Here is a 26,776-nt window from a genome sequence, read left to right as displayed (position 1 = left end):
CCGGGGAGGGAAGCATCCGCCGGCCACCATGCCAGGGAGGAGCAGCAGCCGCCGGATCCACCGCGGGAGGAGCCACTACCGCCGGATCCACCCTCGGCCGCTACCACCGCCGCCGAATCCACACGCGGTCGCCGCCACCGCCATTGGATTTGCAGCGGGAGGGAGGTGAGAGGGGGCGGAAGGAGCCGCCATTGCCACCGTCGCCGATCCACCCGCGGCCGCCGCCACCGCCGCCACTGATGCCGGATCTGCTGCGGGAGGGAGGCGAGATGACGAGCGAGGCGATCTATCCATGACTCGCTCGGCCTCCCCGTCTTCGACCACTCCCTCTGCCTCAAGCTGCTCGCCTCCGAGTACTGCCGCCGCATCCTCCAGGACCCACGTCTTCACCCTCGATGAGGACCTCCACGGTGATGGCATCGTGGATCTGGCCGACAACTTCGAGGGAAAAAGAAGGCTGACGACGATCATGTGGATTGGCCGGAGACGATGTGGTGGATCGGCCGGCAAGGTTGAGGTAGAGGAAGAAATGTGAGGAGAGGAACAAACGACAAAGTGAGGAGGGAGAGAGGCGGAGAAAGACAGAAAGAGAGAGAGGAAAAAAGAGAGAGCGACAGTCACGATATTTTTACTTGGCTTTAGATAATTACAGTCAAGTGCCATTATGCTCTTTGGTCTTGTTTAGTATCCAAATTTTTTTTCCAAAAAGTCAAATCGAATCTTTAACACATGCATGCATGGAGCATTAAATATAGATAAAAATAAAAACTAATTGCACAGTTATGGAGGAAATCACGAGATGAATCTTTTGAGCCTAATTAGTCCATGATTAGCCATAAATGCTACAGTAACTCACACGTGCTAATGACGGATTAATTAGGCTTAAAAGATTCGTCTCGCGGTTTCCAGGCAAGTTATGAAATTAGTTTTTTCATTCGTGTCAAAAACCCCCTTCCGATATGCGGTCAAATATTCGATGTGACATCTAAAAATATTCATTTTGCGAACTAAACAATGCCTATATTGTGCTAATCACAGCATTGAATTTCGCTGAAAACAAACTTTTTTTATATACACATACCTACTTTACAGACAAGTAATATTTTATTTTAATATTACTAGCAAAATATCTATACTTCGTTAAGGGTAAAATAAACCATTAAATAGTATAAAATACAGACAATTAAAATACTTGCATGTTAATATTTGTTTGTGATAAAAATTATGGATTGTAAATAAAATAAAATTTTCCACGAGACGACATATTAGACACACTAGCGACAATAGATACTAGCAGTGGAGCTGTCGTGGGACTCTGACTCATTTCACGCATAGGATAGGATAATTGTTCCTGAGATGTGCACGAGATACACAGATATGCCATCAGCTCAATTCCACTTATTTTCTTCAGGTAAATAGTTCAGACCTATCATTACCCGGTGCAACGTACGGGCATTTTGCTAGTAATCCACTAAATTCAATAAGATTAAACTCTAATTTTCACATCCCTACTTTTTATAGGCATGCAACATAAGAAGTGTCTTTACGCATACATGCTTACAAATTTTTTTGTGATTTTTGTGTTGAAAATTTCCAATATTTCTTTGCATATATGAAAATATTGCTGAATTTCGGTCAGGACCAAGACCGAGACCGAATTTATCGATCATGACATTTTTACGTTGAAATTCAGTCTTCACTTTCCAAAGACCGAAATAACTGAAAGACCAAAGACCGAGACTAAAATTCTCGGTTAGACCGAATGCCCACCCCTAGTATCACCCTTCTACAAAGGTTATCAAACACGCTCTATCTTCTTTATTTAATAGACCTGTAAGATAACTATGGATAATAATGTCAAATCAATAAATGCCTTAACTAAAATATGACATACTACTCCGTCTAAAAAAAATAAACTTTAGCTATAAACTTGGACACGCATATGTTCAGGTTCGTAGTTAGAATTGAATTCCTTTTGGGACGGTGGGGGTATATTTTTATTTATAGTTTAGCAGGGATTAAAGGAACATGACCCCTCTATCAAAATTTGTGACGCCGCTTTTATCAGGGAGATAGTAGACCACACATGAATTGTGGGTCGTTCATCTAATTATGAAGCTTAGTTATCGCTCATAGATCCGTCCTACCGTCTAATAAAATTTAATGATATATGTTTACTCATATGTTAATAGTACCTCATAGGCTCGTGTGAATAAATTTATTTTCAACTCAGGGCTAAGATACGATTAATGTGCACACCAACCTCGATTGGATGCTGAACGTAGCCTATGTGGAACGCATCTCATGGATATACTAAGAATTTGACCTTGCGAGCATCATAGGCTCTCTACAACATATGTGCCAAAAAATCTAGCCTTTGAAACAAGCCCTAAGTATATAAGCCATTTCTTATATATGATCACATATCGAACAACCGCACTGATGCTTACTGAAGTATTTCAAACGTTTAGCCACTTTATCAAGATAATTTCAACTATTGAACCAACACGCTATGTGATATTATTAGCCATTAGGCGAAAGTTCCCTTTCATTTCCTACCCACCAATTAAAATCACGTCATTAATATAACAATCAAAAGACTACAACAAAATTAATTATTTTATCAGTGCTACTATTGTATTCATCATCATGTTTAATTTTATATGCATACTAATAAAGAAAGTATCTTTACATATAGGAAAAAAAACACCTACATATAGATCCCAGAGCAAGTTTTAACTACATCGATCCCATTCAGATGGCCGGAGAATTAATTTGAACATGACTGATCTGGCTCATTTATAGTGGATAAACTACGAAAATTTAGCGTTCCTAGTATGTCCATTGTGAAGAAGCATTGGTTGGGATATGCCTAGTTGTATTGGCTGACCTACCTACGCCGATCAAAGTGCTTTAAACCTTTTTTTTTTCTTTCTGCCCGTTTATACCCGTGGTTTCGCGTCTGTGACGTACATGCGTCGCATGAACACGTACGCTCGTGAAAAGATTAGCTTATCCGATGTGGAGGCCTTAAAGTTACAGGGTCAGGCTGTTTGCTGGCAGGCGGGTACGTTTTTGTTAACATATCCTCCAAGCTAACTACAGATTTATTAGCCATGACATGTATTTATATATAGGAAACACTGCAAGAAAGATTATGGAATGGGGTGCGCGTGTCCGGCGCGGTTTACAGGTGTTAATTTAATTAATTACGCAAACAAAATGGCATCCTAATTAAAACATTCTATCTCGCTGGATACATTGTTTGGTACCCATGTTACAACGTTCAAGAAAACAGTACGGTTTTGATAATATAATGTTTCAATAATTGTTCGTTGAGGGTCAATGACTCAATGTGATGTGTGCCTGTGGACTGGCAGATGTGCATGTCAGCAGGTGCCCTGCATATATATATATTTGCTTAATTAATTTCCCGTAGGCACAGAAAACATGCATATATATGCAGCCAAACACAACTAAAATTCAGCCTGGCTTACGTACATAAGTACATTCATGTGTACTCGTACGCAATACGGCCGGAGTACACCATAGAGCAGACAAGATCCACCTTACATGGAACAAGACCTCGCGCATGTAGATACATGCAGGTGCATGCGGACAACGAAAACGCCCAAGCTATGAACCTAGCTATAGCCATGGCCGGCCAGAAACGAAAAAAAAAAAGAAACGCGATTAAATATTTTTTTAAAAAATAAATTATACGCCTGTTAGAGATTAAACACAAGATCTTAGGATTAACATCACGCGTCATTTATCACTGTACCATGAAACGCACGTCCGGCCGTCCAGAAACAACGGATGCTCTGCAGCTCTGGTTCGATCGGTTGCTGGTCGCATCGTCCGTTGCCAGTGCCACATGTGCGGTGAGCTAGCCTCCACGACGAGTCCATGTGATACATCCCCGCGAGGCTGCAGCGCGGGCCCCACGTGCCCAGGAGGCAATACCGGCCCGGTTATATCTGCACTCGTCGACTAATTCTTGCATTTTGCCGGTGCACATGCGGGCTATGACGTGGAAGCGAAGCCGCAATGATAAGGGTCTGTTTGTTACAGCTTCAACTTCTAAATTTAGCTACAGGAGTTGAGTCTGCAGTGGAGTTATGAAGCTACCTAAACCTAGCTCCACAACTCTAGTTTATTTTGTGAGAGAGCTTCACCCAGATCCACTCCTAGTTTTGGTGGAGCTAAAACTGTTTGGCTGAGCTCGAGCTCTAAGAGGGGTGGAGCTGGAGCTGGAGCTGTGCCAAACAGACCCTAACTCGTCCTCCCGACCTATGCACATGTGTATTTTTGCATTACCTCTGTCACCTCATTCAATCGCGTACGGAGGATCAGCGGATTGATGCAAAGGTTTCAGGCTGGCTGTAATTCGATCGATGATAAAAGCTGGACGCTAGGAAGAATCTCGGTGTCAATGATTTTAAGAAAGAACAATGTATTTCCTTGCAACATATCAAACGGGACGAGATGACGAGACTCGCTACTCGAAGAGACTCGAATCCGAACTGATGGGTGCATGATCCGTGCATATGCCAGCCATCCCAACCATAGCGCTATGAGCGTGTTACATCGGTATACAAGCGCATGTGAGATTTGCTTCATTACAAGTTATGTATGCAGTATATTTGGAGCTGAAGACATGTAATTAAAATACTGGAGATATGACTTTTATATTTTTGTTTTTATCGGAAAAAATTAGGTACCGATAAATTAAAACACTCATAAATTAATTACTCCACTCAATTTAATAGATTATATTTTAAGACTAAGGATAGTAAGAAAAATACTATAATAATCATATTAAATGATATTTGATTGTAGGCGAGTTAGTGAGTGGGTAGTTGAGGGGTTAAATAGCTAGAAATTTAAATTGAAGTTGGTGGTGTGATAAGTAACACACTAAAATATCTTATATTAGGGATAACTAAAAAGGTAAAATCAATTATATTATTATGATATAAAATTAAATTCTATAATTTGAAACGAGTTTTTTTTTTCACGAACGCGCTTGCACGTCAATCAATTCAAAACGAGATGCTTCTGCATATGACCATCACATGCCGCCTCTGTAATTCCATATGGAAAACATCGTCCCAACCAACCACCATTCAAATATTTATTCGAGCGTGATCTCACAATTGGAAGAGAGTTAAGATTACCTCGTAACACAGGCGCAATTAAACATGCATGCATACTATCATCCTGGAGTACTTCCGGTAGATGCCTCTACTGGCCTTGCATCGTATCTTTTTGTGTTACTCCCTTCCTTTCAAATTACAAGACATCCCCTTTTTTAAAAAATATAAACTCGGTAGCTTTGAACTAATAGTCATACTAACTATATCTATATACTTATACATATCATATCACTGGATTCAAATTTTGAAGTATTTTTATGTGATACTAATTTTATATTTGTTGGGATTATAGAACGAAATTAAATACTGATCAAATTATATTATTGAATACCGTGTAAAAAAATATATGTCTTATAATTTGAGATAAAGAGAGTATAATTTCAGAACCCATCCCTGTCAATGCTTTATGAGATAACGAGGGCCTCCCCGTGATCGATGCAACCATCCATCCATCGATCGATCGATCGATCGGGATCACATGATGCACGTAGCATGGTGTCTCGAGCGGTTGGCAAGCACAGACTACAGGAGCCGACCGACCGATCCACTCCAGCCACGCAACTATATCAGGATAAAATAATAAAAAGTCTCGATCAGAAGATGGAAATAGTAGTGTGACGGAAATACCAAAAAAAGATGCTCTATATATTAAACGTTCGTTCAAAAATAGATGCATAAGTAAAGCACAAGAAATTAACAATATATCTATCTCTCTGTTAACAACCAAATTTGATAACATCGGTGTCAGAAAAGAAGATTGGATCAAAGCGAAGTTGGAAGCGGGAATCGAGTTCGGAAACAGAGCAGGAATCGGCCGGAGTCCAGATCGGCTACGGTTAGGATCGGTGAGTTGGGCTAAGTAAGCCGATACAACCGATTCCGACAATATGACTTGTACACGACATTGGGTTCAAGTTAATGTACTTCAAGATGATTGCCACGCACGGATAGAGTCCTGGGAAGGCAATTGTATCTATTAATTAGGATATCTTATGTAAATTCCTTATAGATAAATATGGGCAAAAGTCTGCCGCAAAGACTTATGGTATCTTAGAATTTGTTAGAGATAATAGTCGTGTCCGGTATGGGCATATCTTGTAATTCTCGGGTATAAATAGACCCCGAGCCCTATGTAATTTAACAACACACGTTTAACACAATTTCGGCGCATCGCAACCCTTTTTGCTTTAGTTTTTGTTTCGACGAGTTCTTGCTTTCGGGTTGAGCTGCATCGATTTCGATCTTCAACAAGAGGTAAAATTCGTTATGACGGATTGCGTTCTTAGGATTAGTGCTTCCATCTTTATGATACTCTAATCCTGTTTATGTAATTCGTCGAGTTATCATATGTCTTACATAATCTCTAGCAATATCATCATCTAACCTGCCATCGGTTAACATCTGTTAATAGAGGGTAGCCGATTAGGTTAAATATTGATGTTGATCTAGATTATATGAGATATCTACCATTCTATGAAACTTCTAGCGGCTTGATTGTCTAGATATTGTTCTTCTTTTCATACTTAATGCTGCATCAGTTAAGTTTGATCTATTAAGTCGTCCTTAGAATATTAATCTCTAGCCTGCCTTCTAATTGCCGATCGTATCTGATTTAACTTCATTTGTTCTATATGCTCCAGTGACATGTTAAATCTGCCCTTTATATTAAGATATTGTTGTATCTAAGTATGTTAGGCTTTTGCTCAATATATTATACTTGCTTTAATATCTTGATATAGAGTAGTATCAGAGTATTAGCCGATACATGCTAGATCTATCTGATCGGCTATGCTATAAACATATATAGTCTTGTTATTGACATATATTTCGATCTAAGTGATTTATACTATCTTGGCATGATGACCGATCTATCCTAATCACTTGATTTAAGTATACATCGATATAAGGAGTATATATTGTTAATATCTACAGCCGGTCGAGTAGATTTAGTCCTTCTTTACTTATTCATGACTGTCGATCGATGCACAGATGACATCGGCTTAAAGGTAAATGATATGTCATCGGCATCTAACCAATCGGCTATCATTTATAGATTTAACCATGGTTGCTTTGTTTCTATTTCTTGTTGATTACAGGATCAAATCAACTGGCACGCTAACAACATCCGAAGGCGAGCTTTGGACCTGCACTGGAGTTAAGCAGATCTCCCAGGCCACATGTTTTCTGTCAACACTCTCCTATACTATTCTCTATCTCTACTAAAATAAGAGATGCTTCCATCGTCCGTCGGAAAAACCGGACGAAAAAAACCAAATCTTTCCATAAAAAAACTGGGCGAAAAAAAACCTGTCTGATAAAAAAGGCGAAAAAACGAAAAACCAGGCAAAAAAAACCAAATCTATCCGATCCTGAAAAACCGGGTAAAAGAAAAACCTAAACCTGTCCGATCAAAAAAGGGCGAAAAAAAAAAGATCTGTCCATTAAAGAAAAATGAATCCGACTCCGGGTAAAAAGATGGATGAAAAAAATAAAAAAAGAATCTGTCCGATACTGTCTCTAAAGAAAAAAAAATCCAAGTCTAGATCCGATTCCCCCTTAAAAACCAAAAATAAAAGGCACCTCTCCTCTAGACTCAGTCCAAGATCCCAGGCACCACTCCGCTCGGTTTTAATCTATACCGTGATATCCCATACATCTTGGTGAAAAAAATTGATGTGCCGGATTGGAGATCTGTTTGTAAAAACGGAACCTACATGTCGAGAGCATTCTATTTTTATATGATTTTAATTTTTGGGTATATACTTTTGCATTTGAGTCCCTGTATTTTTTATATTTACATTTAAGTCCCTATAATCTTGCAATAAGGTATTTGAGGTTGTTTTTTTTAAAAAATAAAAGGGAGATAACAAAGGCAGAAAGGTGCATAAAAAGAAAAAGAAAAGGCGCAAAAAAATAAAGGAAAAAAGAAAAATAACAACAATAACAAAACTTTGTTTCCCCTAAGTGGCAAAAAAACCATAAATCTAAACCCAAAAAAAATCCTATTCCTATAAAAGGCAAACAAAAAGTGGTGAAAAAAAAGCTAGATCCAATTCCTTTAAAAAGGAAAAAAAGTCTGATTCCTATAAAGGCGAAAAAAATCTGAAAAAAACATCTAAGAAAACATCTAAGAAAGTGGCAAAAAAATGGTTCGTAAAAAATAAAAAGCTGGTTCGTATGAATTAAAAAATGCACGCGAGAAAAAAATAGAATGGGTGAAACAAAGTCTGATTTCTAATCAGTATATATCTCTTCTCTATCTCTAATCAAATCTAACTATTTAAAAAGAGAAAATGCATGAGAAAATAAAAACGGTTCAAAAAAACACGTGAGAAAAAAGTTAGAAAAAAGCGCAAAAAAACACTATAAAAATGTTTTCCATCTTCCATAAAAAAAAATAAAAAAACGTGCGAGAAAAGTTATTTCCATCGTCGGTAAAATGTTTTTTTTAAAAAAAACATGCGAGGAAAAAACTGCCAGAAAAACGTGCCATTTCTAAAAAATGGTTTGAGAAAACCTCGCAAGAAAAAAACACCGTCTATTTAAAAACAAATCTCTCTGGAAAAAACTATCAGAAAAACGCTAAATTGATGGATGCTTGAGTCGGATAGAATCCATCAATTTTTGCCATCTACTACACGGCTTTTATTTCATCGTATATTCCCCTTTATTGGAAAAAAGCAAAAAAAAAGAACATTCGAAAATACAAGAAAAAAACGCGTGAGAAAATAATTGTCAGAAAAAATAGGCAAAAACACACGAGAAAAAAAAGGGAGAAAAATATGGTTTTCATCGTCAGTAAAAAAAGCAAAAAAAACATTTCTAAGAAAAAATATTAGAAAGAAATGCTCCATTTCTAAAAAATGGTTTGAGAAAATCGTGAACACCGTTTATAAAAAAAACAAGCCGCTCATTAAAATACAAACATTGTCATTGAAATCATTATGCATGAAAAACGTATATTATCATTAGAATTTTTTTCACCCGTTACAACGCACGGATATTTTGGCTAGTTATTATAAAAATTATAAAAATTGAAGATGTTTTTGCCCAAACTATTTCGTACGTCATATTATCCGATTCCGCTTCAGCGTTGCGCCCCGCTTCGCGTTTGCTTGCACGCGCCAATTTTTAGTCCGAGTCCATTGTTTCGCTCGGTTTGCACGGATATTTTGGCTAGTTATTATAAAAATTATAAAAATTGAAGATGTTTTTGCCCAAACTATTTCGTACGTTATATTATCCGATTCCGCTTCAGCGTCGCGCCCCGCTTCGCGTTTGCTTGCACGCGCCAATTTTTAGTCCGAGTCCATTGTTTCGCTCGGTTTGGCTCCAATACGTGTGCGTCCCACACGGGAGGAAGAGAGAAATTGGAAAGGAACACAATACGAGCCAAGTTTAATTGCAATCAATTAGAAGAAAAAAAAAAGAAATACTGTATTTTCGTAACTGATTTTTTATCTTTCTATTTCTCTTCAAATCCAATTTGTAAGAAAAAATTTTGGATTTTTTCCGACGCGCGCACGTCTGCGCGGTCGGCCTGCCTCCCGAGTCCTGACTCCTGACCTCCTGATGAGTTTTCATCGATGAATTTTGTCGTGCTGCCACATCACAAATTCGTGATTAGTTCGATCAAGCACGTATATATCCGTGTAAATACAGGTCTCAACAAATGAACCATCTCTTTTTTTAGGCTGTTCACTTTGTACTAAACTTTTTCTAACAACACAATACAAATACATACACTATTACCCCTATGAACACACGTACAGATACCCTACGTCTATGAGCATCTCCGAAAAAAACTGAAATATAATTTATTTAGATTGATGAGGTCATCACAAGTGACTCGTTGTGGACGGGTACATCGTCTACCACTGGAAAATAAATAGCTGTAAATACGAGAGCTTGAATTGAACCTAGATGAGCTCGTTCCACCACAAGGAACCTTAGCTACACTCACTTCGCACTATGTTGTCAAACTTAACCCTACTAAATTTTGGCTTTAACATAATCTGGCAAGGCAGCAATCTAAACATCTATACGCGAACGATTTTTTCTTTCCGTGCACGTGGTAAGTCCGGTTTTTAAACTTTTTTTTTTCCTATCTCCGGTCCAATCCGCACGCGTGTAGCACGCCCCGCCTCAACCGCCAAGCTTCCGGTTTTCTTGGTTCTTGTGGTTTTTTGTTTACCATTTTTTTTGCACACGAAACGGTTTATTTTCCGCGCACGCGGCAAGTCCCTTTTTTTTGTCTTTTTTTATCTCATCTTGTCTGTCTACACGCGCGCAGCATGCCCCGCGTCAGCCACAGCTGGGCCGAACCCTAGAGCCGTCGCCACGTCGATCTACTTCCTCATATGTTTCCTTCTCCAATTGAAGGCAAAAATTGATTCCCCATTCCTCCATCATTATTTTCTCCATGATTTTCTCTGCCAATTTGACATTAATTCGCTAAATGTAATCTCTATTTAAAAGTTGCTGATGATGGCCGGTCAGCGAGCTTGATTCGCTTCAATTTTGGAAAAAACAGAAAGTAGAGATTGAGTGGATCAAAAACCCTCAACTAATTTTAGTAGATCAAGAAATATTCGGCCGAATTTGATGGGAGGATCGGCTCCGACATTGACGAGCACGGGACTACCTTTCGGAGGTTGAAGACGACGCATGCCTCATCTTTTCGTTTATGCTTATGCTTATCAGCAAAAATTTAAATTTTCAACCTTAAATTTGGAGCTGATTTTGAGGGGTTTTTTTTATCAAAATTTATTTTTTCAGCCTTTGCTTTTAGATCGCTAAGAACACGTATATAAAAGTTTTATTCACAAATTATTTTTCATTTGGAAATATGTCGTTTCTCTTATTCCGTGAATAAGCGAAACAATGGCTCCGTTAGATCACTTATTAAGTTTATTATTTCTTTTAAAGTCTATCTAAAAATATGACAACAGATTTTAGATAAAAAATATATCAAATATAATTATAGTATAAATATAGTGTAATTACATATGTAAATTAGGAACTTACATATATAATTTTAGGGTATTCATTTTAAATACCCTAAAATTATATATGTAATCTAGGGACTTACTCCCTCCGTCCCATAAAAAAACGAATCTAGTACTTAATATGACACATTGTAACACAATAAATCTGGACAGAGCCTCACATCCAGTAATATGTTGGTTTTGTATGGGACAAAGAAAGTACAATGCAAATACACGCTAACTATTTTTTCAAGAAAAATATGACGACACATTTATGGCAAATCCATTTAGGCTGCGTTTGAGAGAAGGAGAAAGGACAAGATTAGGAAGAAACACAAAACGAGATAAGCCATTAGCGCATGATTAATTGATTATTAACTATTTTAAACTTCAAAAATAGATTAATATGATTTTTAAAGTAACTTTCCTATATAATTATTTTAAAAAAAAACACACCGTTTAGCTATTCGGGAAGCGTGCTCGCGGAGAATGAGAGCAATCTCCTCTTTCTCACAATCCCTCAAATGGATTACAAGTAGATAATGTGCAAGAGAATTTTATGAAAACAAGGTTAGGCCTTGTTTAGTTCCCCCGAAATAAAAATTTTCACGCTGTCACATCGAATGTTTAGATACATGCATGGAGTATTAAATGTATGCAAAAATAAAACCAATTACACAAATAGCATGCAAATTGCAAGACGAATCTTTTAAGCCTAATTGCGTCATGATTTGACATGTGGTGCTATAGTAAATATTTGCTAATGATGAATTAATTAGGCTTAATAAATCCGTCTCACAGTTTTCTGGTGGAATCTGTAATTTGTTTTGTTATTAGACTATGTTTAATACTTCAAATATGTGTCCATATTAGTTGGTAAAATTTTTACCAACTAAGGCTGAGTTTAGTTCCAAACTTTTTCTTCAAACTTTTAACTTTTTCATCACATCAAAACTTTTCCGCACACATAAACTTTCAACTTTTCCGTCAAATCGTTCCAATTTCAACTAAACTTCTAATTTTGACGTGAACTAAACTCACTAACATGCCCTTAGTAATAATGTAATACCACTGCCGCAGTCGTACGCAGCATGATCCATACATATCCCGCATCATGAGATGGCAACAATTGGCAAGGACGGCCCGGCCCCAGACGAGTCGAGGTCGAGTGCACGAAACGGAAGGCATCCCCCCCTATTCCCCCCGTGCCCCGTGGATATAAAGCTCTATCCTCTCCATCGAGTCTTCCTCCTCTTCCTCTCTCATTTCGTCGTCCCCTCTCCCCCACCCCGCCTTGCTTCCTTCCTCCACAAGCTTTTTCCCCACCACGCCCTGCATCTCTCCCGCGCGCGAGCCCCCTCTCCTCCCGGCCGACTCCCGCCGATCGCCAGCGGCGGGGTCGGTCCGATCGATCGGCCGGCGAAGGTGTTCGCGCGCGCGCGCATGCAGGATCTCTCTGGCGCGCGGCGGCCGCAACCGGAAGGTCCGATCCCTACCCCGCTGATCGCCCGCCGCCGCAACGTCGCGTTGGGATTGATATAGGTATGTGCCCTCCGCGTCGCCCCCTTTGTCTGCTTCGCCGCCTCTGCTGTTGCTTCGTTTGGTGCGCGCGTGCGTGTGATCCATGGCGATTACTCGGGGTGGGGGATGGGGTTTGATTGTTTGTTTGTTCTATGCCTCCTTCGCGACGTGTTCTAGCGAATTTGGGCTCGGTTCATTACCGACTAGTCTGGAACTAACCAGAAAAATGCCAAGCTGGATCCAACGTGTCTGCATCCTATTGGCAAACTGTACGGTGGACCACCTTCCTCTCTCTCTCTCCAGTTCAATTCAACTCAAATTATTGTCGTCTACCTAATGGATCAGCAACAAAATTGCATAGGCACATGGGGAAATTCTTCACTAGCAATGATCTGATTATATATATATAGCATTAAGCCTTTTTCCTTTTCTAGGTGATGTGATCGTGAATCATAAGTAGTAGTATCTCGTTCTACGTTTATTTTTTACGGGACGGAGCGAGTACGACGCTAGGAAAAATCGGGAAACACTAGTATAGCATGACTTTTACTATTTCCTTCATTTACCTTTGTGAAACTGTTTGAATCGCCAGTGATTTGCATGTTCAAGGTCACTTATGCTATGCTCTACCCAACTAATATTTTTTTCTTTTATATAAAAATGGAATAAGCAAGTCATTTCCAGTAGATTCTACTACCAAAACTGACTAATCCGGTTTTGGTGTTAGTTGCAAAACACTTGGGAGATCCCCATTTCGTTCTACCAACTCTTTGTCCTCTAGTCCACTTGTGGGAAGAAGAAGAGGAGTAATCCATAAACTAATGGATTAAATTAATCGGGGGGAAAAAGCTAATTAGGATCAGGTTAACAATGATGAGCCGTGAGGGGAATGGCAAAGCTTAACTGCTGGGACGCTGCTGTTGCGCCATGTGGATGGATCGATTGACTTGGGAATTTGTCCCCGTCGGAGCGGGCATCTCTTGCCTTTACACGTGGTGCTTTCTTGTGGTGCTGATCTTTTCACAGTGAAATGGTTGCAAATTTGACTCGTATTTTAGTACGCGACACATCATTAGAACAGTTACAATAACAGATTATTAGCTAGCTATAAACATATTTTAATAAGATAAATGATGAGAGAGAAGAGCAGCGGGCTATAAATCTGTAGCCAACTGTAGTACAGATTTCAAGACGCAATATGTGTATGACAGATAGGACCATATATTAATAGTATAGTAAGTAACTATTATATGAATTGGCTATAAATAAATTGAAGTTAGTAATGGGCTATACTATTAAACTTGCTCTTATGCGATACGTACATGATCTACATACTCCTTATGCGATACGTACATGATCAACATACTCCCTCTGTCCCAGATTGAGAGAAATCCATCGAATTCTTCCTAGGACAAACAATAATCGAGTTGTATGGCCCAGCTGTAGTCTAAAAGTTGCGCCTGTCTGTCCTAATCGAGTTGCATATCCTGTTCTTTTACTTTTTTTTCTTTCTTCATTCTTATCCTATGCCTCTGTCTGTCCTAATCTTCATGTTTTTCATCCTCTCCATTATTTTCAACCACTTCACCCGACTATTACCGTGAATTATTTGCTTTAGCGATTTCTTATACAATTTGTTCTAATTTATTTTATAAAAAATATTTATTTATCTCTATAATCAATAGATAATCCACAAGCAAATGCAGTTTAGACTGATCTGTCGAGAGTATAACTCTCGTTTCTTTTTCTCGGGAGCACATGACGAATGGGATCGGGGTGAGTAGTTAGAGCGATAGGGACGGACAGGCTGCAAAATTTGTATAAAAATCATGTGAAGTCTCAAGCATGTGAAGAGGCTTGGGATTTTCATCTTGCGAGCATTGGAAGCAAAATGCCACGCTGGTTGCTGTGACAAGTCGGCCGGGGACAACCGCTCACAATGCGCTGCAGATTGTATGGAGCCGTCCATTTCGGTACGGTCACTCGGTATTCTTTGGGTGTGTTCGGCTGCAAGTTTCTAACAGCTGCTGCTGCTGCACTGCGTGTATGCGGCTGCGGCGCACAGCCAAATAGCACTAGCCACAGCTACAGCTGCAGCCAAAAAACGGCTGCCGAACACATCTTTTTTTTTTCCTTTTGCCGAAATAAATGTGTGCTTTCGTAGGATTGTGCAGAAGTAAGCAAACCTATGGCAAATATCACCATGAAAATAACCTTTGCCAACCAGTGGTGGATTTAACGTGGGGGCTGACCATGGAGACCCCCCTAAGCCCCCACTATTTTTTTTCATAGATCCATAAGATATAGGGGCTGAAGGCTCTCCTAGTTTGTTTAGCCCCCACTATTATTTTTTTCTGGATCCACCCCTGTTGACAACAATTAAATATATATATTCCAAGACAAATTTACATGGATAATTTGTAGCCTGTCATTCTGTCAATAACAAGCACTGCTACAGGCACTTAAAAGAAGTCCTACAAACTCTTACAAACAAAGCCTTAACCATTTAATTAATTGTATGAAATAAAATCTTGATTTACTCACAGCATGTTACATCAACATTTGTAAGAGTCCATAAGAAAAATTTATATATATAGCCTTTTCCATCAACAACATCGGAGGGAAAGTTTTGGGAGACCAACAATATGCCACTGGGAATTTTAAGTGTAGTAAGAAACACATTTGTCTGTATGTTCAAAGTATTTAACTTTTTTTTTCTCCAAAATGGGTTGCAGATACAATTCAACGCCATTTTGTTTTCTTGTCCATTTCCTTTCTCCTAATTTCGTCTCCCCTAACGCCACATAAAAGTGCAGGGGGCAGAGGACGAGGCAGGATCAGCGAGGCCAACCCCACGCGGGCGACAAAGATGGACGGCCACCCCTCGCCGCGTTCACACCACCAGCCCCCTCCGCCAGAGCGGGACGGCAGCTTCAACTACGACATAGAGAGCATGGACGGTGGCGGCGGCGGCGGCGCGTGGCGAGGGCGGTACGAGTCGTCGGAGGCGCTGCTGCGGTATGACGACGAGGCCGGCGGCGGCCCGCGCCAGCCGCTGCTGCGGAAGCGCACCATGAACACCACCTCTCAGATCGCCATCGTCGGCGCCAACGTCTGCCCCATCGAGAGCCTCGACTACGAGTAAGCCCCCCGAAGCCCGTGACCTCTCTCTTCTGATAATTCCTTGGTTGGGGAAAAGTTTGATCTTTATTGTTTGGCGGTGACGATCTGATTCTTGACGGATGATCCTTACTATACTAGTTTATTGTTTGACTTGGGCACAAGAAAGTTAGGATCCTGCCGTGCATTTAGAAGATGAAAACATGGTCCTTTTTGATATTTTAAAGGGGGAAACGGGTGATCTTGATGTGCCTTTTGTTGAAGTTCGAAAAGAATCAGATAATATATTGTTTAACGAACACTTGCTGTAAAATAATAACCATGTAATAGATTGTACGATGATGCTAGTGAAAAAGAAAAGGGAATTTTGGGCTTTGCTCCGGGGACGTGTCAATCATTTCTCTTAATGTAAACGAATATCATATATAAGCAGGACTGTGTTTTCATTTTTGTTGCAAAAATTTTAGACGGATTAAGATGTTTCTTTAACGGACTGCAACATACAGAAGTAATATATATCAAGAAATTGAGAATAAGTTAACTACAATAGTTCCTGCAATGAATTTCTAAGGAAGCCAGGGATTGAATCCTGAAGAGAAAGAATAGCAGTGTGTTCAAGAATGCACAGTGCTTAATTGTTTACTTTGCCCGTTTAATTAGTCACTCTCTTAATTTTATACCGTGTATTTCAGAATTGTGGAAAATGACCTTTTCAAGCAAGACTGGCGATCGAGAAAGAAGAAGCAGATATTTCAGTATATTGTTCTTAAATGGGCCTTAGTTCTGCTTATTGGCATGTTGACTGGAATTGTTGGCTTCTTTAACAATCTTGCAGTCGAAAATATTGCAGGATTAAAACTATTGCTCACAAGTGATCTCATGCTCAAGCAGAGGTAAAGCTTCACTCTGGTGCTTTTGCTATTCTACCATAAGTGGCAGATTAATTCGGCTTCAAAAAAAAAGTTGCAGATTAATGCCTCCTGCTCATTCTCCATATGGTTTGTTGATTTGATTCGATGGAGCAATTTAAATTTATTGACGGTGTGCTGCTTCCAGTGCAGGTACTTCACAGCATTTTTGGCATATGGTGGTTGTAATCTAGTCCTGGCAACTACTGCTGCAGCAATCTGTGCTTACATAGCACCAGCTGCTGCTGGATCTGGTATTCCTGAAGTTAAAGCATATCTTAATGGGGTTGATGCTTATTCTATATTAGCTCCCAGTACACTATTTGTGAAGGTAAGGTTTAAACTTAGAATAACATACATGCAGAGTCAAGTAAGATTTCTTATATTTCAAGTATATTTACACTATTTATTCTTTTCTGTCAGCTTATATTGTTGGATTGTTTAGATAATTTCCAACAATTGCATTTTTCACAGAACCTCCTAAAAAATATCCAACATTTTTCCAACTGTTGTTTCCTTCCCAGCCATAGCCCATAATTGTTTGCCCAAATTGTTGATTACAATCTACAATACCTAAATTATTATAAAATACGGCTAACAAGGCATTGATCTAATTGATATAGATGGAAACTAACTTGGTAAGCAAGGATCAATCTAAATGAGTTTGGCCAGGTGCCAAACTGCCTAGTTTGGGTTGTAGAATCCTTTCTGCAACAATGAAAACGAAGGAAGCCTAAAGGTAGTTTGGACAGAATTCTAGAAATAGGAATGGAGTCAACTTTTGGTGGTACCTACTTTGCTTATTACAAAATACATCCATTATACTAGCCACATAGTTGCGCTTTGCGCGACTTTTTGATCCTGTTTAAGAACTTTTGTATATGGTCTATTAGTTTACCTTAGCTCTTAATAAGGTTTTGATATAAGTTAATTTGTTTACAAAGTATCTATTATCCTAGCCAACTATAAATATAGATAAGTTGTACTATATGTTTATAGGAGGAATCACTAGAAGCCTCTTCTTTCTTCTCTTTGTTCCCTTTCTCTTTTGTATGTATGTATGATATATTTAGGAGGAGATACCAGAAATATTCGGAAATTTCCGTATGTTTAGCCCATTTGTGATTTTTTTTTAATACATGCACTCTTTCGATCCAATGGTCATTATTTATCCGAACTCTTTATCCAACGGCTAATATATTTTTGATGATGTGGCACATCCTCGTGCAAGAAAGCTTGCTGCTTTCACTATATAATATATATTGGACAATCATCTTCATTTTATTATCGTTTTATATTTTTCAGCAATTAGTAAATGCGAAAGAGTGTCATTGTTAGTAGTAATATATTTCTCAGATTGGTGATGCCAAGGCAGCATATGATACTTAGAAAAAAAATATCAGTTGTGAAAGTTAGGAAAAAATTGGCATGTATCTTGCACTGTAATAGCTTCAGGATAATGGTGTATAAGTTATAGCAGGTTTGTTTGTTTCTGACTTTTAGTTCAGAGACAGACATATTTTGCTAATTGTTGGTCAGAATAAAATGACCATGTTCTGAAAATTTTCCTTTGTACTTCACAGATATTTGGTTCAATACTTGGAGTTTCAGCTGGATTTGTACTTGGAAAGGAAGGACCCATGGTACATACAGGAGCATGCATAGCCAACTTGCTTGGTCAGGGGGGTTCACGCAAATACCATCTTACATGGAATTGGCTGAGATATTTTAAGAACGACAGGGATAGGCGAGATTTGATTACTTGTGGATCAGCAGCTGGAGTTGCAGCAGCATTTCGTGCACCAGTTGGTGGTGTGCTCTTTGCTCTTGAGGAAGCAGCATCATGGTATCACCTTCTCAAGCTGTTCTTTTTCTTCGCACATTACATTTGCTTCAAAATTACTGTTTTACTTGCTGACACTCTTAAACTGGAAGTCTTGTTTCTAAAGAAGTAACCGTGCCAGTGGATATATAACTTTCTCAATCTAAAATCCACATGGAATGTTGTAGACTTCAATATTAGTCTAGGTTAGGCACACAATAGGACAATTGGTTGAAAATGGACAAATAATACAAAAGATCTTGTTGCAAGCGTAGTTAGTGTATAACTGGGTATAGCGTTGAAACAGCATTTTAGTAATCACAGTAATCATTTCCATGTTAGAAAGTAATACAAAAGCAAATTAAATTTCTATCTTACCTGGTTGAGTTTGTATGCGTCCATATTGGTTAGATATGAATGACCCTGGTCCCTTGATCCCTTCTTTTCAGAAGAATTGATCATAGTAACTTTTTTAGTTAACCTAATGAATATCCGTTCGTCTCTAAATAAGAAAATTGTCCAACTATTCAACATGAGGCAACCGAAATACATATGTTGCTTTGTAATTCAAATTTGTGCATGGGATTTGTTCAGACAAAACAACATTTCAGATGGAAATACCTAAATCCATCTTTCTTGTTGCTAATTTGAATGGGAGAGGAGCAAATTAACTGGATAGTATTCTACAATATTCATGTCCTAATAAATACTGTAGTTTAATAATATGGATTAATCTCTATCTTTGCATACCTAGGGTAGGTAATACGATTGTGTGGGCATTTGAATTCGACCACATCTGCTTTCATCTATTTCCATGATAAAATTCTTTATATGATTTTTCAGGTGGCGAAGTGCTCTTCTATGGAGAACATTCTTTACAACTGCTGTTGTTGCTGTTGTGTTGAGGGGCCTTATCGAGTTCTGTCGTAGTGGAAAATGCGGTCTCTTTGGGCAAGGAGGGTTGATTATGTTTGATCTAAGTTCAACCATCCCGACATACACTGCCCAAGATGTTGTGGCAATAATAGTCCTTGGAATAATTGGCGGTGTTTTTGGAGGCCTTTTCAATTTTCTCTTGGATAGGATTCTCCGTGCCTACAGTATTATTAATGAGTATGGGCCAATATTATACATTTGATTTTTTACGCTGACAGTTTTATCTGGTATTTCAAAATGAATCTCATTTACATTGTTACGCTTACCTGCAGGAGAGGCCCTCCATTCAAGATCCTTCTCACCATGATAATATCAATCATCACCTCAGCATGCTCCTATGGGCTCCCATGGCTTGCTCCTTGCACGCCGTGCCCTGCTGACGCTGCGGAGGAATGCCCCACCATTGGCCGGTCCGGAAACTTTAAGAACTTTCAGTGCCCACCGGGCCATTACAACGGCCTCGCGTCACTCTTCTTCAACACAAACGATGATGCCATCCGCAACCTGTTCAGCAGTGGCACCGAGAAGGAGTTCCATATGTCCACCCTGTTCGTCTTCTTCACCGCCATCTACTGCCTTGGCCTCGTCACCTACGGTATCGCCGTTCCATCTGGTCTCTTCATCCCTGTGATACTTGCTGGGGCTACGTACGGGCGCATAGTTGGGACACTTCTGGGTCCCATATCTGATCTTGACCCAGGCCTCTTCGCACTGCTCGGTGCGGCTTCTTTCCTTGGTGGGACAATGAGGATGACGGTATCAGTCTGCGTGATCCTTCTGGAGCTCACAAATGACCTCCACATGCTCCCTTTGGTCATGCTCGTCCTTCTGATATCCAAGACCATAGCCGATAGCTTCAACAAGGGGGTCTATGATCAGATTGTGGTGATGAAAGGCTTGCCATTCATGGAGGCACATGCCGAGCCGTTCATGAGGAACCTGGTTGCCGGTGACGTCGTGTCTGGGCCACTCATCACCTTCTCCGGGGTCGAGAAGGTGGGGAACATCGTTCACGCGCTGAGGATCACGGGCCACAATGGGTTCCCAGTGGTCGACGAGCCACCTGTATCAGAAGCCCCAGAGCTGGTTGGGTTGGTGCTTCGGTCCCATCTGCTGGTTCTGCTGAAAGGCAGGTCCTTCATGAAGGAGAAGGTGAAAACCAGCGGTAGCTTCGTGCTGCGAAGGTTTGGTGCCTTCGACTTCGCCAAGCCAGGCTCTGGGAAAGGCCTCAAGATCGAAGACCTGGATCTCACCGATGAGGAGCTGGACATGTATGTTGATCTCCATCCGATTACAAACACCTCACCCTACACGGTGGTCGAAACAATGTCACTTGCAAAGGCTGCAGTGCTCTTCAGGGCACTAGGATTAAGGCACCTACTGGTCGTGCCAAAGACCCCAGGGGTAAGCCCTCTTTATCTCAAAGAAATTAATTAAAAACATGATTCCCACTTTCTTTTTTGCGTAAACGGAAGTTCACTGTAATCGTGATTGGGTTAACCTTGGTTAACGATTTTTTTTTCTCTCTTTGCAATGCAGAGGCCCCCTATAGTTGGAATTCTCACAAGGCACGATTTCATGCATGAGCATATTCATGGGCTGTTCCCAAATCTCAGCAAGTCACACTAATAAGGGCCAAATCGATTGCATTCAGCAGACATGTCTTGTTTTTTTGCTTGCCGTCGCCTTGTGGCTACCGGTATCGAAGGAAGCGACTGTGTGTAATATTCGCTGCTCCTATCTTGCCTTTTACCTATATTCATTTCTTCCAAATGTACTCAAAACATTGAATAATAGTATAATCAACAAGAGAATGGAAATTTTGTAGTTTGTGTTCCTGTTGGAAACCATATTTTTTCAATGTATATTCTGAGGTTTCCTTTTCCTGTTAAAAGTCTTACTGCTAGAAATATAATTGGACTAGTGGCTAGCCCATAAAGGCATAAACCCACATATACTAAACTCATTTTTACATGCCGATTCACTCAAATGACTTGTAAGGTGGTTCAATCCACATGCATCTCTACGTGCTGATGTGTGTTTCTCATGTGCCTTCCCAACCTCACTGTTACTTCAAATCTTCGATGGTAACACAATTGTCGAGATTGACCTCTTTACTTCTGAACAAGCAGATGCAAACTACTAGCACTAGGCACTTGTTTAATTCCTAACTTTTTTCTCAAACTTTTAACTTTTTCATCACATCAAAACTTTTTTACACACATAAACTTACAACCTTTTTCTTCAAACATCCAATTTTAGTCAAACTTTTAATTTTAGCGTGAAACTAAACACACTCTAGGATGCAGATAATAATAATGCAGACAGGGAATGCGTTGCTTGCAAACAAACCGTCCGTCCGTCCACATGTCGATGGAGAGACATCCTATTTGTTGCTGTCACATGCCGATGCTATTCCAAAAGATTCATGAGAAATTCGCCAGGATCCTTGCACAGCGACCTCCGACGATGGCACGGGCATCTACTGATCCCAACCACCGCGCGTCGGTGGGCCCACATGTCAGTGACATGGCGCCCCAGACACGAACAGAAAAGGAGGGAACAGTGACAGGCAAGACACCATGATTCTGCCTCTGTAGATTCCAGCATGTGGTCATTGCCTGCTTGTAGTCCCTCATCTCCCAAACAAACATGAGTGCATTATAAAAATATCAAAAAAAAAAAAAACTATCAGGAGTTCAGGTCAGGACCAAAGGAAGTATAGGCAGAGTATATAGCCTTTTCATTTTTCTGAGTGAGGCATGCTTGACAATTGCCACGAACAGCTTTTTGCACAAACTCCATATCAAAGTAGGGTACAGTACTACAGTAGGACTAAATAAATTAGATTATCGTCTCTAGAAACCTTTCTAGGCATTGGTTGATTGGTTTGTTCTCTGCGCTTTTGGTGTCAGTGGGAAGGATTGGTTGCATTGCAGGTTACACCCGATGTGAGTCGAATGGAACTAGACATCATGCTGGGAAAGGACACAAAACTCAACCTCAACATGTGTACAGCTACAGTGTACTTCGAGGAGAAAAAGGGATAAAGATTTTTGGTGGGTGATATACGGGAAGCTGGCAATATTGCTTAACCTTGCCTTACAAGCAAGGCAAACGAGCAATAGATTCGTTGTAGTTCCCTGTTTTTGTCTCGGAGTTGAATCCCTTTTGCGTATTGGGCCCATTTGTATCCGATGGAAAACAATATTCCTAAGAAATTGAATAGTGCTCATTGGTTTGGATCATATGAAGATCCGAGGGAGATTGAATAGTATTCCGGAGAAAAAATATTGATTCCAATCATATAAAAACGGATTTGCCAACATTCTGATAAAAAAATTCATGGTTGGACCTTACAAATTACTGAACTTGTTATATATTTTCATGATTTGAACATGTGTAGTCTCCACAAATCCCAACAACCTCGAGCAACTAATTAGATTATGGGATTAGGGAGAGGGAATGGGATGGGGGTGTTCCCAAGTTAAATAGAACGCAGGGTGTTCTATAATATAGGAAGCTATGGTGTTTCTAAATTTATCTGGGGATTGATATAGGAATGACGGTCGATGATAGTAATGGTGTAGCAGTGAGGTGATAGTGACACCAATGAAGCCGCTTCATGGGGACGGTTGTGGTGAATCTAGTGGTGGGAACGTAACCACTAAAAACTGAGGAGGCGGCTCACGCGGCGGGAGGGGGGGAGGTATCTAGGGCAAGTAAATGAAGCGAGAGCGAAGAAATTAGCGAGATAGAGAGGTGCCTTACCCTACAAATGGTGGTGTGGTTTAGACTCAAGTGACCCCGAAGTGATACGGTAGTGGTGGTTTAGTGCTCCCTTGAAGGTTTACATGTACGACGATCTACTTATAACCCTTTTATGCTTCAACCATGGTACTCTCAAATTAACCTTTTTTACATTAAGCGAGAACGAAAGTATAACATAATATTGTGTGTACGTGGACCAGCTTAAGGTCTAGAGAAAACCGTGGATACAAAGTGTTGTAGCAGGGATTAGGCGCCGCACCTCCTATTAGACCAAGGGTCTAAGACATTACTCGAACCTTCAATGAGCAAATCTCCAAACGGAGGTTGATACTTCTCGAGTTCCCAACCAGCTATCCAAAGAGAGTTAAAGTCGTTCCAGGCAGAAGCATGCTCGTTGAAGGTTCAAAGTCATGTCGTCTGATCCTTGCTACAACAAAAAGTGGTACAAGTTAGTCGAGACTTGGTGGGTAGGACTTGGCTCCGTGATTTCATGTAGAAACTACAATTACATGGGCAATTATAAGAATAAATGAATAATGAAGCGTGGAAGAAAAGGCCATGAATACAAACAAAATTCACCAATGCCTTTTAAAATGTGGAACTAGTGCTCAATCAGTCTAAGCAATATATTGGTTTTCACCGCCAAACTCCTGGTGCTCTTCCAAACACATATGTCACCTCCCACCATCTCAAAATGTAAAGCGTATATAGTTCTCTCTGTGAGACTGCGACAATCTAAATAAGTGGCAACATAAAACAGAGCCTAAAACAATCAGATTTTTTTAGCCCAACATTCATACCAAAGACCAAGATTAGTGGGCCTCTAACTATAAACTTTTATTTGCACAATCCGGTTCGGTTGATCGATGAAAAGAGTACGGACTTTATTTCTCAAACAGTAGGATTAATTAACACCAAATCAATACATCAAAATAACATAATCGTGGGCAACGGTGCGCGGCGGCCTCCTCCACCCTCTCTCCCCGTGCTCCCCATGCGCATGCGCCAGCGGGCAGTGACCAACCTCCGCACGAATCCAGCGGTGGCAATCGTCCCGCCACAGATCTGTTGGCGCCCGGCACGGATTCAGCGCGCGGCGGCTCCCTCCGCCCTCCCCTCGCGCTCCCCCACGCGCGTGGCCCTCTCTGGCAGTGGAGGGCTCGGGCGGGCGGTGGCCGTCCCACATATGGATCCGGCGGCGGCCACCCTCCCCATAACGACGATGACCTCAACGGTGAGCGGGTGGCGGCGGATCTAGGGTTTCGGGACGATGATTTGGATTTTTAGAGTTTCTTTTGTGATATTTTATCTTCGCTGACGGCTAGCTTAAGCGCCTGCATGCAAAAGTTGGGTGCGCCACCCGCACAAGAAAATGACGATTTTTGTAGATTTTTAGGTGTAGACAGGTCTCCGATCTACATGCGAAAATCTCTTTTGGCCCGTGTGGAAAAACAGCTCTGTACTAGTGCGTTCGCTCGATCTATTTACGCCCGGGCAAACGTACCTCACGTACCCCTGTCCCTGTGCCGTTCCCTTGCCATCGTCCACTCCCATCTATTTCGATGCCCTCGCGCCCGTACCATTTCCACCGAGACTTTTCTTCCTCTCGATTCGGATTAGATACGCCTCGTACGTGTACGTACGTATAGTCCTAACAGTCACCCTGCACTGCAGAACCTCGTCAAAACACCGAGAGATCGATCAAAATCACGAGAGATCCGCGAAATCGAGCGAGCTATAGCGATCGATCGGTCACGGTGATGGTTTTGCTGCCTCGTTGGATGATATATCCTCCCATACGTCTCCGCGCGCGCACGGCGAAATCCTGGCAGTATTGCCTGTGCTGTGCATGCGCACCACCCAAAACCGCGATGACGATCCGGGCGGCCGGCCGCGCGGTGAAGCGGATGGACGGACGGACGGACGGGTCGTGCTTTCGGTTGGGCCCGTACGTGCGTACGTGACAGCAGCGCGAGGCGGCGGTACAGTTGCCGCCCGCGCGCGCGCGCGTCGGCAGCCGGCAATCGTTGAACCATCAACTGATGGATGTGTGTCCAAAGTTCGCTTACATGTCCTCATAAATGACAGCAGTAATTAGCGCAGCACTCATCTCCCTGTAGTAGTACTACGATTATGCGGCAGGTTGCATGCACTGCAACCCGATTGCTATGCCCAACCTACTATATCTACCTCAGCAATACCGCACCGCCATCACGTCAGCAGCAAGTACTCCCTCCCTCTCAGAAAAAAAGGCAAACCCTGAATTTTCGTGTCCAACTTTGACTGTCTGTCTCATATGAAATTTTTTTATAATTCGTATTTTCATTGTTGTTAGATGATAAAACATGATTAATATTTTATGCGTGACTTGTCTTTTTAATTTTTTCATAATTTTTTCAAATAAGACGGACGGTCAAACGTTGGGCACGGAAACCAGAGTTTTTTTTTTTTTTTGGGACGGAGGGAGTACCCCATCCGGCCATTCCACCCCATATTGATCACCACAAAATCCACCGCGAGATCCAGCAAGAGATCCTCAAAAAGGCAAATCATGAAAATTGCCTCGTTTAGTTCCCAAATTTTTTTCCTAAAAACATTACATCGAATCTTTGGACACATGCATAAAACATTAAATATAGATTAAAAAAACTAATTATACAGTTAGGGGAAAAATCGTGTGACAAACCTTTTGAGCCTAATTAGTTCATAATTAGCTATAAGTGCTACAGTAAACCATATGTGCTAATGATGAATTAATTAGACTCAAAAGATTCGTCTCACGGTTTCCAGTCGAGTTGTGAAATCGAAAGTCTCTTCCAATATTCGATCAAACATCCGATGTGACACTTAAAATTTTTTTTTCGCGAACTAAAGTAAGGCTGTGTTCGTTACTTGTGGGTTGGGAACTCATCTCCTCACACGGAAAACGGAGCAGTCTATTAGCGTGTGATTAATTAAGTATTAGCTAATTTTTTTATTCAAAAATTGATTAATTTGATTTTTCAAAGTAACTTTTGTATAGAAATTTTTTATAAAAAATGTACCGTTTAGTAGTTTGAAAAACGTGCGCACGGAAAATGAGAGAGTGGGGATGGGAACCGGAAGTTCCGAAAACAGCCTAAGTAACAGAAGAGGAGAGAAACACAGAACCACAAGAAGAAGAAGAAGAAGAAGAAGAAGAAGAAAGGCTGGCAGCTACAGGTCAGGTCGTGGTAGTACCAGATCACGGTGGCCCCGTGGAATACCGTGCACCCGCTCGCTGGGGATACCCGCGCGTACTACTACAACAACTACCAGTACGCTGTACGTACGCTAGATATCATCCTGTCACGTCGCATCGCTTCAGTACACAACATATCCCGCGCCCGTACCGTGCGTACGACGCGTGCACGTACTACCGGAAACCGCACGGGTCAAACGCTCCGGCGCGCATTTGCCGTGACGCGCCGTGCAAGCCAGCAGCAGCGCGCGCACCGACGCGAGAAATCGCCGAGGGGCGCGGCCCGGATTCTGGCCGGCCCTGACTCCGGAGCGTTTCCTGTGCCTTCGCGT

At 40.9% G+C, this 26,776-nt stretch overlaps 1 protein-coding gene across 3 annotated transcripts; it reads left to right on the top strand.

Moving 5' to 3' along the window:
- The first annotated feature begins 12,383 nt into the window (after positions 1-12,383).
- On the top strand, positions 12,384-21,283 carry LOC127770575 (chloride channel protein CLC-c-like). Of its 3 annotated transcripts, none has more exons than XM_052296343.1 (8): positions 12,384-12,688; positions 15,484-15,808; positions 16,480-16,680; positions 16,849-17,026; positions 18,279-18,541; positions 19,361-19,630; positions 19,726-20,857; positions 20,993-21,283. In XM_052296343.1, the coding sequence occupies exons 2-8, from the start codon at positions 15,537-15,539 to the stop codon at positions 21,080-21,082; spliced, it is 2,406 nt and encodes an 801-aa protein (XP_052152303.1). In that variant the 5' UTR covers positions 12,384-12,688; positions 15,484-15,536; the 3' UTR covers positions 21,083-21,283. The 3 variants fall into 3 exon arrangements, with proteins under 3 accessions (XP_052152303.1, XP_052152304.1, XP_052152305.1); XM_052296344.1 differs by having other exon boundaries at positions 15,479-15,808; XM_052296345.1 differs by lacking the exon at positions 15,484-15,808 and having other exon boundaries at positions 12,385-12,688.
- Positions 21,284-26,776: the final 5,493 nt, after the last annotated feature.

Source organism: Oryza glaberrima, chromosome 4 (assembly GCF_000147395.1).
Source record: "Oryza glaberrima chromosome 4, OglaRS2, whole genome shotgun sequence".
Lineage (NCBI taxonomy): Eukaryota > Viridiplantae > Streptophyta > Magnoliopsida > Poales > Poaceae > Oryza > Oryza glaberrima.
Note: the sequence above shows the minus strand (reverse complement) of the source record. Positions and strands in the feature narration are given on the sequence as shown.